The sequence below is a fragment of the Macadamia integrifolia genome, chromosome 2 (genome assembly GCF_013358625.1).
Source record: "Macadamia integrifolia cultivar HAES 741 chromosome 2, SCU_Mint_v3, whole genome shotgun sequence".
NCBI classification, from domain to species: domain Eukaryota; kingdom Viridiplantae; phylum Streptophyta; class Magnoliopsida; order Proteales; family Proteaceae; genus Macadamia; species Macadamia integrifolia.
In genome coordinates, this window is record NC_056558.1 from 4,035,536 (window position 1) to 4,055,516 (window position 19,981).

The window sequence follows — 19,981 nt, forward strand, 5'->3', positions numbered from 1 at the left end:
TTTATAGGAAATTAAGCATACCTCTCTAAGGAAGGAAAAAGGAAAGATAAAGCATAGTGACTAAACTACCCTTAGAGCAACATAACTAGTATCCCTAACACTCATCTCGGCCAAAAAGAAATCACGAAATAACCGCGGCGAGATTTTGAACCATGAATTTTGGTTCGTTTTTACTTCTTATAAATAAAGACTTGTGTGGTCTCATTGAGCACACAAGTATTCTACCCTAGTTTTGCTGTTAACAACTTAAAAATTAATTAATTCAACATTACCAAGAAACTTTTAAGGGTTTTATTGAGATGTTGGCAGTTATATACGAATAGTCTCACATCGGTAATCTAGGACCTTGGATGTGTCTTCATATATCATTGGGCTATCTCCATCAAATAGCTTAAGCTTTTGAGATGGACCCCCAAGTGGCATTTCGTGGGCTAACCCCACTTCATTTGACATGGTATTAGAATTAGATCTGTTTCTTGTCCTAAAGATTTTTATCCAAGTCTATGCTGAAGCAATAAGAGTGTTGAGATGTTGGGAGTTATAGAGGTACGTGTGGTACCACATCAGGATTCTGGGTTGGACCTCAGTGCATAGGTCATCCGTTCACAAAACTTCTCTATTTAATATTAGTTACTACCCATTTTTATTCTTAATCGATATAATTGATTTTACATCAATCCATGAGTTTCTCATGTTAAATTGTTTGGTTTGATTGTTTCACCATTCTTTATTATCGATTTCTTCGTAAATGATCAATGTTAGAGTTTACTTTTTTCTATTATTTTTTTAGTTATTAGCTTTATATTTTATTTTTTAAAATTATAATAGTGTTCACTTTGGTTCATATTCTCCTTTAAGCACTGTTCATATGTTTATTGTTGTGCTTCGGATGTGGTCCTTTAGGTTTATTTTTATTTACTCTAAATATCAAATCAAGGAATTCTTTGAAATAAAATTGTGACACAATATGCCACATATAAGAGGCGGGTGGGGAGACAAATGATTTTTATGATCCAAATATGATCTCTTTCACTCCATTTGGAGGAGCACTCCCATGTAATATGTATTCATGCTTATATATGAAGGAAATAATAGGATTCTTTACCACAAAAAAATAATAGGATCCGTTCCTATTTGACATTCCAACATAACATAGGGATCTTGTAGTTAGACAATCTATATTTCCAACTTTTAGGATAAAAAAAAGATGATAATCATGCTTCTATTTTTCAGGGGTCTAGTTTTTTTGGAGGAGCACTCCCAGAAGGTGTGGGTGGAGCCCATATTGTTCATCTTGTTCCAATCAATCTCAACTATTGAAATGGAACTGTATTTTTTTTATAATAAACTGAACTGTACTTAATACAAACTTAAGTATATATATATATATATATTATACTATTTTTTTGCTAAAGTATATATATTATACTATAAAACCATGTAATACTAAAAAAGTGAAATATATTGACTTTCTTACAACAGAAAAATATAGTGTATCTTCATGTTCTCCATCCATTCCCAACCTGTTTCCCTGCTATTTCTGCCATCCTCTCCCCCCCCCCCCCCAAAAAAAAAATTAACCCCCCAAGCTGCAGCCCAACAGCCCACACAGTCCCTCTCCTTTTTTTCCCATCAAAATCAAAGTAACTTCTATAATGATTAGAAAAAATATCAAAAAATTTCAAGCAGAAACCCAGGGAGAAGTTCCTTAAGCTGTTCTCTCTCTTATAGGCTAAAACAGGGAGTCTGCCCACCTTTCTTTCTTACACACATCGCAGCTCCATGACTCCAGAAAATAGAAAGTAGACTTTCGATGATGAATTAGAAATGAAAAACAATTTAGACATCTTTTTAACAGTAGTCCAAATTTGGAGAGGTCCAAACTGGAGGGTCTCCACAGTGAGTGGAGTTTTTCTGGGTTAATTTGCTAGGCCAAAGACCATAACAACTTTCTAGATTTACAGCACAATATGTATGGATAATGTAGCAATGTGTATCATGTACAATTTATAAAATAACAATAAAGATAGATTCAGTGGATTAAGATCCATGACCATTAGCCTGTGCACCAAAATACATAGTCTGGACATACTCTCGTCCAGATAAACTTTAGATAATTTTCAAAAAAAGTTGTAAAATTTAAAATAAGTGGGAAGGTTCTCTGGGCGACAGAGCAAAAAAGGTAGTCAATCAGATTATTGGGCAAGGAAACTTTGGGTATTTTAAACAATAAAGAGGATTAAAACCCTTGACAGCTCCAACTTTTACCCTGCTGAGCAGAAAAACTTTTTTGCTTAAGAAGAAAAAACTGTTTGCTCTAACCTGACATTTTGCCAACACATCACAAACATCCTTTGGTGACCACAATCTTGTACGTCTTCCAGGTTCTTCAGGAGATTCCTCATGAACAATTTCCTTTGCCATGTCTCGAATAAGATTTTGCATCCTTAGTTTGTCTCTTTCATCAATTGTAACAAGAGATCTTTGAGTGAGAATGGTGATTCCAATATCTGGAAATAAGTTGCATCCATCTAGTATTTTAGATACATAGCTTTGGTTCATTCCAATAAAGAAGCATGCGATATCAAGAAAAAGATCCTTCACCGTTTCGTCCAAATCATAAAAACTCAATCTAAGTTTTTTTTGAATTTGATCACCAGGAATACTTTTTAATATGGCTACTGCACTCTCCCATTCAGATAAGCTTCTTTTTCCAAACATTAAAGAACCCACAACTTCAAGTGCTAACGGAAGTCCTCTAATATCACTTACTATCTCCTTTGAAAGCTCCTTGTAGTCATTTGGGGGAGAATCATTCTTAAATGCATGCCAACTAAAGAGTTGAAGAGATTCATGGGAGTCCAACTCTTTAGGATGATAAATTTTACAAACGTTAGCCTCATTTAGCAAATGTTCATCTCGTGATATGACAATGACTCTACTTCCCACACCAAATGAATCACGCTTGATAGCCAATGCATTTAATTGATCTGAATGATCTACATCATCAATAACAATAAGAACCCTTTTGCAATGAAGCCTCTGTTTGATCACATTTATTCCTCTAGCAACGTGGCTTATCTTAAAGTTTGTCTTCATAAGGACATCAGAAAGAAGTTGTTCTTGTAAATGAATCAGACCATTGGACTGTTCCGAAATTTCTCTGACATTCTCAAGAAAACTGCAACCTTCAAATCTCTGATAAATTTCATTATACAAGGCCTTGACAATTGTTGTCTTACCTGATCCAGAAATACCAAAAACCCCAATGATACAAACTTTAGATGGAGAAAGATCTATCAATGAAGTCAGATTCGCTACGCGGGAATCTATTCCAACGAGATAACTAGAGATCTTCAATGGTGTTCGACTTACTTTAATCAAAATATCATCAACAATTCTTCCAATAAATTTTTCCTCATGCCTGCAAATAATAATTCATATAACTATAAGAAAAATAAACAGGTAATTAGTTTGGATAACCAAGGAAAACACAGATTCGAAAGAAATTTTAGGTACTATTAATGTAATACCCTCTCTCCCTCCCTATATATGTTATAGATATGTATTAGTAGTAATATTATATATTTATTATATTAATAATGATCTTCAACAACAACCAAAAGAGAGGGAGGCAGTTAGTTTTGATAAGAGAGAGGGAGAGAGCCACATTAAAGGAGCTGATGGCTGGAGTTAAAAGAAAAATGAAGGAGGTGGTTATGATTTCTGCACAAGGAAATAAAGGAGGAGAGGAAAGAAAGTGAAGCACGGGAAGAAGAAAGAGAGAGAGAGAGAGAGAGAGAGAGAGAGAGAGAGAGAGAGAGAGTGTAGAATTAGGGAAATATGGACTCGTACCTTAATGGGCACAGTCCCTCCTTTATTTATAGCAAAAATAGTAGATAGTAGTCATATTCCTTACATGAGTTCCATTCCTTTTATGAGTCTAAGTAGTCCTAAAGTAATCCTAATTGCATTATTCAACACTCCCCCTCAAGTTGGTGTATGGATATCGCGCATGCCCTACTTGGACAAAATAAAATAAAAAAATTTACTACTAAGTTCCTTTTCTGAGAACATCGACTAACTAATCTTCACTTCGCACAAAAGAAATACAAATCAGTCATTGCTCTAACTTCTCTTTGATGAAATGCCTATCGATCTTGACATGTTTGTACGATCATGCTGAACAGTGTTGTGTACAATACTGATGGCTGACTTATTATCACAATATAGTAACATCGGCACCTGGATGGACACACACAGGTCATGAAGGAGACCCTGCAACCAAAGTAGCTCACAAATCCCATGTGTCATAGCTCGAAACTCAGCCTCTGGACTTGACCTAGCCACAACTGACTGCTTATTACTACGCCATGTAACCAAGTTACCACCAACAAATGTACAATAACCAATAGTAGAGCAACGATCGTCTAGAGAGCCTACCCAATCAGCATCAGTGTATGCCTCAATCCTTATGTGATCTGTAGGAGAGAATAAAATGTCGTTTCCAGGTGCCATCTTTAAGTACCTAAGAATTCGGTTCAAAGCATCTATATGTGATGAATAGGGATCATGTATGTACTAACTCACCAAAATTACTGCATAAGCTATGTCTAGTCTTGAATGGGATAGATATATAGAGTTTTCCAACCAATCTTTGATGCCGAATTTTGTCAACAGGTTCACCTTCCTTGTTCTAAGATGAGAGTTAGCCTCAATAGGAGTATCCAAAGGTTTACATCCTAACATACCAATCTATGAGAGGAGGTCCAAGGTATATTTTATCTGGGAGAGAACAATACCCTTGGTTGAATGTGCCACCTCAATGCCAAGAAAGTATTTTAGTCTTCCTAGGTCCTTGATCTCAAACTCCTTACCAAGATAGGCATTGAGCTTAGAGATTTCATCCATATCATTGTCAGTAACAACAATATCACCCACATGTACTATCAGCACAATTATCCGATCTCCCACCTTTTTAATAAATAGTGTATGATCAGCATTGCTTTGTGTAAAGCCAACGGTTATCATAGCCTTGTGAAAATGACCAAACCATGCCCTGGGAGATTGCTTCAATCCATACATGGCTCTCTTCAGTCTACACACCTTGCCTTGTGTCTCTGAACTAGAGTATCCAGGTGGAATGTCCATATACACCTCTTCAGTTAGCTCTCCATGAAAAAAGGCGTTTTTGACATCCAGTTGTTGTAGCTCCCATCCTTGGTTCACTACACATGAGATGATAACTCGGACTGTATTCATTTTTGCTCCAGGAGCAAAGATCTCCTGGTAGTCAATCCTATAATTCAGTAAAGCCCTTTGCCACCAGTCTTACCTTGTATCGATCCACAGTCCCATCAGCATTATGCTTGACCGTGAACACCCATTTGCAGCCAACTGGTCGCTTTTGCAGGGGAAGAATAACCATATCCCATGTGTTATTCTTGTGAAGGGCTCTCATCTCCTCATTTATTGCCCCCTTCCACTTAGGTTCTATATTTGTCTCTAGCTAATTTTTAGGAATAGAAACAAAGGACAAGGACACAAATGCACAATATGATGGGGAGAAAGCATTCTATGACATCACGTTAGAAATAGGATGTTGAGTACAAGTCCTATTACCTTTTCTCTGAGCAATAGGAACATCAAGAGACTGATCAAAAGTGAGGGGAAAGGTTATACCTAGAAGGGAAGACTCAGGATCAGGAAGCAATGGAGTAGCAATGGTAGTATAAGTGGTAGTTTCAGTTCTCATTTTTTTCTGAGAGAATACCTTTATCACTAGACCCCTGTGTTTTCTGCTGAATCTGTGGCTCCCCCTGAATGGGAGCCTCTTGCTCCTGAATTGATGGCTCCCCCTGAATAGTAACCTCTGGACCAATGGGAACCTGTGAACTAGTAGTCTTTATTCAAGTATCCCTCTGAGTAGCATCATCATCTATGGTAGGGTATAAAGGACAATCAAAAGTAGGAATCTGAATCACCTCTTCAATAATAGACGACTCCCCCTGAAGAGGTGGGAAGTAAGCCTCAGTCTCATGAAATAAAACATCCATGGAAACAAAGATCCGTCGAGAAGGTAGACGATAGCACCAGTATCCCTTATGAGTGGGAGAATAGCCCAAAAAAATACACAGGAGTCCACAATGATCAAGGTTTCCCGGAACTTGATGATTACGAACAAAGCTAACACAACCAAAGACCTTGGGAGGAACAATAAAAGTACGAAACCCAGATAACATCTCAATGGGACTCTTAAAACCAAGTACCTGGGAAGGCATCCATTGATGAGATAGGTAGCCGTGAGAATAGCCTCACTCCAATAAGGAGCAGGGACTTGCATCTCAAACATCAAAGAGTGAATAACTTGAAGGAGATGGTGATTCTTACGTTCAACCATACCATTCTGCGCCAAAGTATCTACACAACTAGTCTGATGAATTATCCCATAATCAACCAAGTAAGACTGAAAGGAATCATCCATATATTCCTTCCCATTGTCAGTCCACAGTATCTTGATTTTAGCATCAAACTGAGTCCTAACCATGCAATAAAATTCCCGAAAGCATTGAAAAGCCTCACTTTTATGATGCAATAAATAAATCCAAGTAGAGCGAGTATTGCAATCAATAAAAGTAACAAACCATCGATAGCCAGAAACAGAGGCACGACGGGTAAGGCCTCAAACATCAGAATGAATTAAAGCAAAAGGAACAGTACTTCTATCATCAGAATGAGGATAAATATTCCGAGTTTGTTTATCCAAAACACATGCATCACAAATAAACTGGTCCATAGTAAGGTGTTTAACTAATGCTGTAAATAATTTAGATAAAGTTCCCCATGGGGGTGATCCAGACGTCGATGCCATCCCAAAAGTTCGGAGAGTGCCAAATCAGATGAAGTGTGGAGAGCCCAAGAGAGAACAGTGTCTAGGTGATAGAGACCACCACTCATTCTACCATTGCCAATCGTTGCCCCCGTCACCGAGTCCTGAAACACACAGTGAGTAGGAAAGAAAGTGACTTACAGTTCAAATCCTTAGTAATACTACCAATGGACAACAAATTAGTAGAAAACTTAGGAATATGTAACACAGAGGACAATGATAATGAGGGAGAACACTGAACAAAAGCCGACTCAGCAATAGGTGAAAGGGAACCATCAGCAATGCGAACTTTGGTATTACCCAAAGAGGGACAATAGGTAAAAAAGAGGGTATGTAAACCGGTTATGTGATCAGTAGCCCCTGAGTCAATTTTCCAGGATTAGGAGGCTATAGATGCACTATGACCACAAACTATAGTACCTGAGTGGGCTGAGTGGGAGGCAGCGATTGTTGGCAGAGAGGAGACAACAGCAGCAGTAGAGGATCACATTTGAGTCAACATTTAACAAAGCTCATCAGTAGAGAAGGATGCACCTGCAGTAGTGGAGCTATCAAAATCAACTGTAGTCTCGGACTGATTAGCCTGAGTGTTCTTCCCACGACCCTAATTGCATCCACGAGAATTTGTAGGACGTCCATGAAGCTTCCAACAAGTCTCCCTTGTGTGACGCTCCTTGCCACAAAAGTCACATTTGAATACCAATTTGTCGGAAGAGGATGAAGTAATAGGTCGGGAACCTGTACCAATAGAAGAAACAAAAGCAGATCGATCCTAAGAAACAAGCTGTAACATCTCAGATCGACATTGTTCTTCAACCTGAATGATCAAATAGGCTTCCTCAAGGGTGGGTGATGGATCACGATTAAGCACATTAGCCCTAGTCTGATCATATTCCACATTGAGACCTGCTAGGAAATCATAAACGTGGAGCTCCTCCTCACGCTTCTTAAAACCAACAACATTAGTCTCAAAAACATATTGATAACTCTTATAGTAATCAATCTCATTCCACATACCCTACAGATCAGAGTAATATTGAGCCACAGAAAGCTCTTTCTGAGTAGCCTGATGAACCTTCTTCCTCAGTTCAAAACACTGGGCACACTTGCCCACAAGAGAATAAGTAGCCTTAGCAGCTTTTTAAAAATAATATTGAGCCACAGAAAGCTCTTTCTGAGTAGCGTGATGAACCTTCTTCCTTAGTTCAAAACACTGGGCACGCTTGCCCATATGAGAATAAGTAGCCTTAGCAGCTTTCTGAATCTTAGCAGCAAAATCAAGTAACAAATATGTTCGAGCAATAGAAGAAGTCATAGAATTAATAAGGTAGGACATTACCATCCAGTTGGCAGCGTCCCATTTGTCCTGAGCAAGACCTGCAATAGGAGGGCGTACTGGAAGCACCTGTGAGGAAACTGGCATAACCACGACTAGCAATCGACAGGTAGTAAGACCGAGACCAAATCAGGTAGTTGCTCCCATCCAACTTGATGGTGCTAGTAGGGAAGATAAGGTAATTATGACCAAAGGATCGACCCCTACTTCCTGAGTAACTGATATCCCAGAATCTTTAGACGCCAAGGGTGCAAATTCAATAAGTAACCACAAGAGAGGACGACCAATCCAGAGCTTAATCAAACATAAGGAACTTCAATACAAAGGCCCCCAGTGGGAGAACACTCACCACTAAGGGAGAGCCGCGTATAGGCAAATTTGCCCCCCTTTACAGAGAGGTTTTTTTTTTTTTCTTTTTTTGGTGAAGTAGGGTAAGAAATAGACTAGCGCATGTGTTAAAAGTGGTTTAGGTGAGGTCTAGCTGGTTTAGGGTTGGGCCTAATTGGTTTAGGAGTGATACGATTGGTTTGGGTGAGGTCTAGTTGGTTAGAAATGGGGTTGGGCTGGGTTTAGGTCTAGTCGGTTAGGAATGGGGATTTAATGTTGGAGGTAGGCGTGAAGGTTCAGGCTATCAGTGGTTGTAGAGATTAGAATCTAGTTGGAAGGTCGCAGAGATGAGTCATCGATTGCAGGGGGTTGTCTCACTGGATTGATAGGCCGTAGCGATCGAGGGAGGTGAGTTGCAGAGGTGAGGGGCGATGGTTGCAGGTGAGTTACAGGTTTGACGAGGACAACGGTGATGTTGGATCTAGTTGGAATGCCGCAAAGATGAGTCGTTGGTTGCAAGGGGGTTGTCTCGTTGGATTGGTAGGTCGCAGCGATAGAGGGAGATGAGCTGCAGAGGTGAGGGGCGATGGTTGCAAGTGAGTTGCAGAGGTTAAGTTGATGGTTGAAGGTCGCAGGTTTTGGTTTTGTTGCAGGAAGATGGGTCGCAATAGGGATTTGCTGAGTTAGAGGTGTGGGTTTGGTTTCAGTAATGGTAAGGCTAAACCGTGGTAGGACAAAGAAGAATAGAATGGGCTGGGGTTTGGGTTTCAGGTCTGGTGATCAAACCTGCTCTGATACCACATAGAATTATGGAAATATGGACTTGTACCTTAATGGGCACAATCCCTCCTTTATTTATAAAAAAAAATAGTAGATAGTAGTCCTATTCCTTGCATGAGTCCTATTCCTTTCATGAGTCCAAGTAGTCCTAAAGTAGTCCTAATTGCTTTATTCAACAAAGAGAGAGAGATGGCAAGTGGAAGAAGGGAAAAAAAAAAATCAAAGGAAGAAGGAAGAGACACGCTTTAATTCAGGTACCTTTCAATTTTGTATTTTTATTATATTATCCCTAATTGCAGGCTTGTTGATAAGGGGAAGGAAAGAGACCGAGAGAGAAGGAAAGAAAAGGAGATAGAAAATAGGGAGAAGAAAAGGGAGAAAGGGAAATCGAGTATTGCCATGGAGGATTAAAAAAATATATGAGAAGAGAAAAAGAAAAAAAAAATTATATATATAGGGGAGAGTCCAATGGAATAAAACTCCCATCACGCTACCAAACCATGAGAGAGGTGTGATTGTGTGTTGTCCTAAGAATGAAGGAAAGAAAGAGAGAGAGAAAGTTGCCTTAAGGAGAAAAATAAAAAGGATTAGATTTTAGTTGAACACTCTATATGGTATGGAATCGTAAAATAATTGTTATTTATATGTATAGCTAGCAGTTTCCTTGGGTGATTGGATCACCTTTTGGAATTTCCGCTAACGAGTGGATCCCTAGTTGGAATTTTTTAGTTAGTGGATTGATGGGTGAGTGGAATTTGACATCGTTCACCTATATATTGATGCAAATGTTTACATATGTTAGTTTATGCATGGAGTTTCTTAAAAGAATTTGAATCATGCTATGATTATATGGAAAGTTTTATGAATGTATTTTAGATCCTATGAATGATTTTATGCATGGTTGATATGAATGAAAAGTTAAGAAAAGATGGTTTATGTTCGTAATTGAGAATAGTGCATGAAAATGTTTAAGGGAATAGAATGGAGACAAATGAAAGGATGGGTGACTATGTGACATGACTGCAACCCTTTTCCAACAAGGGGTGAGGTGGCCTAGGTGTTTGTTTATGTTCCTCGATTAGCCATGAGATGCTCCACCTAGCTAGTAGAATGGCCCATTTGGGATGGGATGAGATATGATGTGCTACCTAGCCAATGGTTTAGCGTATGTGTGCCACCTAGCTCATGGTTATGAGGCTGGACTGTGACTGTTTGATACACGAGATGCCTCACATTTATGATTGCAGTTGGTAGTATGTCTCAATGACTTAAAGGAGTACTTCATGGTTTTAAAGTTTAGAAAAGTTTTCCCATGCTTTCCCGAACTGTTTGCATTTAAGAATGGGTATGAACATGTTTATGAAATAAAGGTTATGCAATGAAACGAGAAGGTGAAACCAAGGTCAAGAAACTACCCAGTGAGGTGAAATGCCAAGAAATGAGGAGGTGAGACCACGATCAAGAAACTACCCATTGATGTGAAATACCAAGAAATGAGGAAGTGAGACCAAGGCCAAGAAACTACCCAATGAAACGATATGATATTTATGTTTACAATTTTTCATGAATACTTGGATTTGTCATGTTTACTTAATGGAAAGGTTATGCATGTATTTGAAAAGTTTATAGATATTTGTACATTTTTATTATGTGTGGTTGAGCCATGTTCTGTCTTACTGGGTTGTATAGCTCATTTCATTATTAAATTCTCACAAATCACTTGAGGTGTGGCTTGGCTCAGAGGGAGAGCCAGTCATGCAAATGTTACTTTTTAGGATTTTGATGGAGAACTGTATATTTCATTTGTACTCAAAAGGACTTTGTTAAGTGCAATAGTGAGTTTTGAATCATATGTAACAGATACAAATACAAGAATGAATTATGCTATAGTAGGGATAACAAAGCCTATGAGTTGTTGGTTAAAGAATTTGTGATCATTTTTTTATTACTGACCGTGAGGGCAGCACCATACCTGTTACCAAGGTTTGGGCCGTTACAATTAGGCCCAATATCTTACGTGGAAAGAATGACAAGTTATTCCCACAAGAACATATCATTGCCACTTGGTAACATACCACCTAAGTTTTATGTCCCTGTAGCCCACATCACTGAATTATCTAACCCAAAAGTATAAGTAATTAGGTGAATTTTATGCTTAACTGGTTTATAAAGTCATCCAAGGTCCCAGACTTAGTCCATGTGGCATTATTCCCTAACACTCCCCTCATAAGTGCATCTACATGTGGCAAATGTGGTCCTTCATAAATGGGACCATAGTACCATACAAGTGGATATATTATTAAGGTTCTGTTGGTAGTGGCTTTGGAAAAGTGGAGGCCTAATTGGTATATGAGGTTGTCTGAGATCTCAAATTTGGTTGATGTGGATTATTCCCTAACACATCATGTTCTAGTAATGGGTTAATTTTTCATACCAATAGGACCCTTCTAAGTGTCAATATTGCGTTTCTTTTCTTTAAAAAAAAAATCATTTTCGTTCGGGACTAAGATTGATTATAGGAAAAATAAAGGAAAATGGACCAATAAACTTCCATTTGGCCTCTCCAATGGATTACAACCCATGTACTAATCATAATGACCAAATCATCAGTCCACATGGTGGGTTTTTTTTTTTTTTTTTTTTTTTTTTTTTTTTTTTTAACAGAAAAAGTATATGTGGGAGTAGGTTTCCAAATTATGTGGCAATCTTTTTCTATGATATTTAAATTTTGGGGAAGAGATCGCTACCATGTTGGCACAAGTGCATGCCAGAGCATGGGAGCATCTTTAGTGCAGGGGCAGCATGATGTTTTCGCACCTTCTGTGTCTATGCATAGACACACGCAAGCAGGTAGCATTTCTTTCTTAAATTTTTTGTTGTTAGTAAAATACAACCCTACATAATGTTGAACAAAAGAATCATAAATTCATTGATATGAATACTCTAGAAAGATATAGACCCTTCTCAAGTGTACACATGCACAGAAGTTAGAGACAAAGAACCAGACCCGTGGGCTTGCATGATTACATATGACGAGTTACTTGTGAGTTGTTAGTCTGTTACATCAAGAGTCGGTTAAGATTCAGTTAAAGAATCAGTTAGAAAGTTTGCTAATAATCTGTTGTCATTATTAAATAGGAACAAAATCAAAGAAAATATAGGAAAAATGTAGTTAATTCCTCTTCTCTATTCTCTAGGAGGTCTGCTGTCCTCGAAGTAGCAGAATTGTTCTTTGTTTCTTGTTCCTTCTCTATTCTATACTATGTTTTGTTGTGAAGTTTACATCGTTTGGTGCTTTCTTTGTTCTTTTGCCATGGTTAAGGGAACAAGTTTCCGTTAAATTGATGAATCAATCAAACTTCTCTCCGATTTCGTGACTGCGCATGACGAACGATTGGATGCCCTTCAGTCGACTGTCGCTGATCAGCAACGAGCCATGACTGAGCTGGTTCTTCGCCTCACATAGATAGATGGACGTCTGGAGCAAGCTCTTCATCTGTCATCTTCTTCCTCGCAACCGACATAATTTCCTCCAGGAACCTACACTAATCAACAACCTTCTGTGTCTCCTGGTACTTTTCCAACCATAGTTTTCAAGGCATCGCCTAGGCTTCCAGGCAGTTTATGTGGGGCCTAGGCGACAGTCGCCTTGTTGCACTGCATGCCGCCTTGCATTTTGACACTTATTTATACAAAATATCATTTAAGTTCATTTACTTAAATAAACAAATACCCCCTATTTGAATTCAATAAAAATAGTATAAAAATCAAATTCTAAAAGGATAAAAAGTCAACCCCCAGTCCAAGAACAAAAATTGGATTTTTGTTATAGGGGTGATTTTCAACTTTTAAATGCTGGGGTTTTTCTCAATTATAAAAATTGTATAAATTCTATCATATTAAAACATTGTTAAAAACCAAAAGTCCGGTAAAATAATTTTTTGTTTTGATATCCAAAAAGTTATTTCATTCAGCGATTTTAACAGTATTCGCGCACTTAAAAATAAGTTTGACCGGAACATAACTTTGTCATTACAACTCCGATTTAAGTAATCTTAGATTTGTTAGAAAGCTAGTTTTATATTATAACTAATACAAAAAGTCTCATGTAAAAATAATCTCATTTGACCAGTCAAACTTATTATAGAACAAGAGAATTTTTCTAAATTTTGATTTTTTATAACTTAATATGGCTTAATGTTAATTTTTTATGATTTAATATGGCTAAATGTTGATTTTTAATGACTTGATGTTGTTTAATCTTTATTTTTTATGATACAAGGCATATATAGCTTACTAATGCGAGGCCAGTGGGCCCCAAGAAACCCAACCCAGGAAGATGTGGGGCCCACTTAAATGCTTAGGAGCCAAAGACTATAAACAATGGTAATTTGGTAATTCAATGGACAAAGGTACATAGAAGGGTTTAGAATTATTCACTAGAGGTAAACTTGGAAGGGGGAAGACTCAATGGCAGGCTGTAATAAAGAGGAGGAAGAGGGGTTCAAAGTATGGGAGGTAAAAAGAAAGAAGAACTTTTACACAAAAGACAAAAACCTAAGAGACTTTTAAATTCCCACTTTAGAAGAAGAGAGTAACGTATGAAAGGGGAGGAGGTAAACTTGGAATGACAAATATTTAGTGGCAGGGTGTAAATAAACAGTTAAAAGAGGGGTATTAATCTGGAATGAAAAGGGATTACCACAAAAGACGAAATACTCATAAAGGACAAGGAGTTAAAGGGATTTAAGGGGTATTATGGGGAAACCAGGTGGGGAGAAGGTTAGAATAGCTTTTAATTACCAAAAGGAAGGAGGACTCATCTTCAACCTTGGAACCGAACCAAAGGAGAGGTAGAACTCCAAATCGGATTCATGTTTGGTTCCTCCTTCACCAAATCTGCTCCACATGAAATTCCAGGCGTATGAAACTATTTCCAAACCCTTCTACAATCAAGCCCTAGCACCTCCAGCAGTCATCAACCAAGAGAGATATAACCCTCAAAATCAGATATGGGCGGAAACTTGTGAGAGCATGAGTTGCAGGTTTCAGCCCTCACAATATACTGATTATTAAGCACTCATATCATGTATGTTAGATTGCCTACAAATAAGGAAGTAACACCATTATTCTCAGCCCAAACCAACAAAGCACCAAGGAGTTTGAAGGCACTGTCCAAGGCTGCAGGTACCGCCCAGAAACAGGGGTTGTAAGACAAAAATCAGAAACGAATAAGAAGAAAGTGGAAAAGAGAAAGAAAGACAGAAGAAGAGGGGAGGTAGAGAGATCGCAAAGAAGAAGAAGGAGGGGGGGAGAGAGCAGCCATGCAGGCTTTTCACAATTTAATTTTTCTTCATTAATCAACCAACTAATTTCGTAGGTTACATGCCTTACTTATACTAAATCAAAATAAGAAACTCTTAAAACTGAAATAGAAAACCCTAATTGCTTTCTAAATTAAGTCTAATGAAATGGAAACACAATAGAACTAAAATTGAAAATTTCTTCTTACCTAATAGCTATCCCAAAATAACCTAAAATAAAAGATAACAAATATTCTCAAAATAAAATAAAATCCTAGAATATTCTATTAATCTTGAATCCAAATTAGTAACTTGGAACCCAAATTGGATCTGGTTCTTGGTCCGGGTTCTGGAGCAGGCTTGGGTCAATCCATCGGAGTACTGTTGCATCACTTACCAAAAAATGTTAAAAATAGGGAAAATAAAAAATAACACTTGTTCGCCTTAAGGCGGGCGCCTTCTCGCCTAAGCGCTTAGACAACCCTCCACCACCTTGGTTCGCCTTGGCACCATGACGACTATGTTTCCAACCATGCATGATGCAGCTGGACTTTCCTCGTTTTGATGGCATGAATTCTTTGGGATGGATCTTTCAGGTAGAAAGGCTTTTTGATTATCACAACACCATTGATGACCAATAGCTTTTGATTGCATCCTTTCACATGGATGGCAAGGCCTTCACCACAATAGTCAATTTACTTCTTGGTCGATGTTCACGTGTGCTTTAGAACTCCATTTTGGCCCTTCAAAGTTCGAAGATCACCAATGTGCCCTCACCAAATTGTTGCAAACCACTTCTGTCTCTGAGTATCAATCTCAGTTTGAAGCTTTGGCCAATCATAAGGTTAACATCTCACCATCTTTTCTTGTGGGTTGTTTCATTTCAGGCATTTGTTCAAATATTAGAAGTGAGGTTCAAGCCTTTCGGCCCACATCCATAGCTCAAGCTATGGGCGTGGCTCTCTTATAGGAGGCGAAAATTTTGGAATCTAGAAGGTGGCCCATCATAGCTAATGGCCCATTGTTGCCTATGCCCTCACCTTCTTCCAACACTCATAGTTGCTCCACTACCTCAAAGAATTCCTGTTAAGCGACTCACCCTTCCGAGATGCAGCTTCGCCGAGACAAAGGTCTCTGTTATAATTGTGATGAAAAATTCGCTCCTGATCACTGCTGTAAATTGCAGCATCTCTTTTTGCTCAAAACCGACGACGATGATCGTTCATTGTCGACCATTAAGGCGACATTATTTCAGATGTTTCTCCAATTGCCCTACCTCATCCTGGGATGTCCTTCCATACCATGGTGGTCAATCCTCACCTACAACACTTCAATTAACTAGCTATGTTTCAGGCTCTCCAATCTAGATTCTTAGTGATGGAGGCAGTACACATAATTTCATTCAAATTTGGATTGCAAAGCATTTGGGTTCGAGAATCGAAGCACCTCTGAAGATTTTCATCTTAGTCGGCAATGGCGATCGTCTCTCCAGTGAGGGTGTGATGTAGAAACCCACTTTGGACTAAGTTATCGCAGGAGGAAAGCCCAGCCCAAGTAGGGCTAATCGATCTCCACTTAAGTGGTTATTAAGGTGTTAATTTATTTCACTAGTTAATAAGGCCCATTGGGCCCATCGATTTAAGTTAGTCAATAAGGCCCATAGTGGCCATCGATTTATGTAATGAAGCCCATTAGTGGCTAGTAGTTAGTGACTAATTAGTTTCCTAAGTTTGACTAGGTTTCTAATGTTAGTCCTAGTAGGAGTACAACTCCTACTCTAATGTGACTTCTAATAGCATAGTTTCTGCACTCTATTTATAGAGGAGCTATTGTACTCAGAATTTTAGATAATTTGTACTCAATTCCTTCTAAACAGCAGAGATAGCTGTGGGTGAGATGCCCGGGCCTAGATAGCCAATCCCACCCACAATTCTCGTCTTCTTCTTTCTTTCTTCACTTTAGTTTACTGTTATTAGTCATTGTTGCTGTGATAAACCTTCAAGAAGTGTTCAGATCTGTTCAGTCCTGTTAGAATTAGAATCGGCCAGCAAGGGAAGATCAGTTCTTGAAGACTATCGATCTCCATACGTCCCACATCTGACTTCTGATTTATAAACCCTTTTAAGACTTAAGAGTGTCATCTGGGCTGTCAAAGGATCATTCGATCCTCATCTGAAGGCTGTCCAAGAAGCCCAGCTGCTGTTCCTGAAGAATTCTCTCGAATTCTCTCGAATTGGGTCTGAAATCAAGAAAGTGGGTAACTTTTACCTCAGCCAACAGAAACCCTTCAACTTTGGGGGTTTTACTATTCATAATCAGGCCTACACTCGACCTGAATTTGAGCTCCATCAAAGGACTACAGGCCCAGCCGCAGGTACCCCTCTCTCTCCTAGCCGCAGGGATTTCTCTCTCCTATCGGTTTGGGTTCTTGGTTGGGTTTTGCTGCTGTATTGCTCTTTGTTCTTTGGGGGTTATTTTCTGGTTTTAGTTCTCTTGTTTCCCTATTGTAATCTTTGATTTTTATTAATCTAATTCTAGAGTCCTATTTGATTTGGGTTTGGGGCTGTAATACATTGGGGGTAGTTACTTTGTAATCTACTTCTACATTAAGATGCTATCAACCAGCTACTGATTACAATTCGAAATTAACTTTTCAATATTGATTTATTTGTTCTTCCTATTTTTGGAGTTAATATGGTCTTAGGGGTTCAGTGGTTAGCCCAACTGGGGCCAGTGTTGTTCAACTACAAAAATATGACTCGAGACTTCACACTCGGATCTACCAAGGTCCAATTGGTGGGTGATTCTTCCCCATATTCCTTTCAATTACAGTATGTAAGTTATAGACGCTTGGTGGACATGAGCTCCCTAGCAGCTCTATTTCAATTGGAAATTCAGCCAGTCTCCACTCCGCCACCTGTTTGTGAAAATTCTGAATTGGAAGCTCTTCTACAATCATTTGCATCTATATTTTCTGTTCCACATGGATTGCCTCCTACCCGGGATTAGGATCATGCAGTCCATTTACAAATTACAACCCAATTCTCAGCCAGAAAATGTGAAGCCTTACCATTGCCCTCACTTTCAAAAATCAAAGAGTAAGAAGCTGGTTGCTGAAATGATGCAAACAGATATTGTTAGACCAAGTACTAGACCATTCTCCTCCCCAATTATTCTTGTTAAAAAAAAAAAGATGGTACATGGCACTTCTGTGTCGACTACAAAGCTCTTAATGCCATTACGGTCGTAGATGAGCTTTTGAATGAGTTGCACGATGCTTACTTTTTCTCTAAATTAGATCTCCGCTCTAGGTATCATCCAATTCGACTTAAGCCTGAGGATATTCACAAGTCAGCCTTCCCACACTCATGATGGCCACTTTGAGTTTCTTTTCATGCCATTTGGCCTCACAAACGCCCCATCTACATTTCAGGCAACAATTATATTTCGAAAATTCTTACGCAAGCTTGTGCTTGTTTTCTTTGATGATCTTCTTGTTTACAGTAATTCTAGGGCTGCACATCAATTGCATCTGAAGTTAGCGTTGCAGATTCTACAGTCACATACTTTATATGTCAAATGCTCCAAATGTTCGTTTGGTTAGCATTTCATTGAATATTTAGGCCATGTTGTCTCAGCCCAAGGGGCCAAAATGGACTCAATGAAAGATAGCTGCTATGCTGCATTGGCCTCTTCCTCGTACCCTCAAGGAATTACATGGGTTTTTGGGTCTTATTGGCTATTACAGATGATTTGTCCACCGCTATGCCCATCTTGCTGCTCCCTTGACGGATCTCCTTAAGAATGGACCACACTTACTTGGACTGCTGTAGCACAGGAGGCATTTGAGGCCTTAAAAGAGGCTATAACAACAGCCCTTGTATTGGCCCTACCAGATTTCACTGTTCCTTTCATTATATGGGAATGCATGCATCAAGATTTGGCATTTGAGCTGTGTTATCTCAGGGAGGTCACCCAATTGCATTTTTTAGCATGAAACTCTCTTTAAAGATGCAAGCTGCCTCCACATATGTTCGAGAAATGTATGCACTAACAGAGGCAGTACTTGGTAGGAAATTCTTCATTCGCACAGATCAGAAGAGTTTAAAGGATTTAACTGGGAAAACTATTCAAACCCTAAAGCAACAGTAATGGTTATCCAAATTGCTAGGTTTTGTTTTTTAAATAACCTACAAACCAAGCAAGGAGAATGTTGCTGCCGATGCCTTGTATCGTACGCCAATGGAATTTTCTGGTTTCTTTTCATTCTCGACTCCTTCATTTAATTTTCTGGATCAGCTACGTTTAGACGTTGCTACTGTTCCAGAACTTCAGATCATCAATGGTGGTATAGCTAATTAGCTACTGATCCTTCTTCATATGATGGATATTCTTTCAAAGATGGGTAACTATATTATCACCACCAATTGGTCATTGCAGCTGACTCTTCCCTCAGGGACATGTTTTTGCGAGAATTTCATTTATCTCCAACAGGGGGCATGCTGGGTTCCTCTGTACCTATACTCCGTTAGCAGCAAATTTCTCCTGGAAAGGGATGACGCAACAGGTCAAGGAGTTCGTGGCCCATAATCAAATGTCAACAGGTTACAACTTCAATACTTCCCCTGCCAGCCTCTCACAACCGCTTCCAATTCCGGATTAGGTCTGGGAAGATATTGCTATGGATTTCTTCACCGGGCTCCCCAGTTCCAATGCCAAATATGCAATTATGGTGGTGGTTGATCGATTAACTAAGTATGCCCATTTTTGTGCTCTAACCAGTAATTTCACGAATTCTATTGTTCCTGCCATTTTTGTGTCTGAGATCACCAAACTTTATGGAATCCCTCGCACTATAGTAAGTGACAAAGATCCCCTCTTTCTTAGCTTTTTTTGGAAAGATTTGATCCGACTTCAAGACACTACGCTGGCCATGAGCAGCGCCTATCACCCCCAATCAAATGGGCAGACAGAAGTCCTCAACAGATGCTTGGAAATGTATCTCCAAAGTTTTGTCTTCGACGAACCTAAGCAGCGGGTCAAATATTTACCTTAGGCGGATTATTGGTACAAACATCATTTCATACTGCAGCAGGAATGACACCATTTCAAGCCTTATATCGTCGGCCGCCCCCTATACTTTCTCGTTTGTCAACGGTTCTTCCCCAATGCAGCAGTGGACCAGGAGTTGCAACTTCGGCATATAATTTCGCACAATCTCAAACTCAATTTATCTTGTGCACAAACCCGAATGAAGACTCCAGCTGACAAGCATAGGGTGGATAAACAATTTTCCATGGGCGATTGGCTATTTGTTAAACTTCAACCTTATCGCTAACATTCAGT

At 38.9% G+C, this 19,981-nt stretch overlaps 1 protein-coding gene across 1 annotated transcript in view; it reads right to left on the minus strand.

The window, feature by feature from the left end:
- The window catches only part of LOC122066690 (disease resistance protein RUN1-like), a 42,045-nt gene that overhangs the window by 19,918 nt on the left and 2,146 nt on the right, over window positions 1-19,981 (minus strand). Inside the window, exon 2 of the mRNA XM_042630536.1 lies at window positions 2,323-3,424. Within this exon, the coding sequence (XP_042486470.1) occupies window positions 2,323-3,424 (1,102 nt within the window). The remainder of the gene's footprint in view (window positions 1-2,322; window positions 3,425-19,981) is intronic.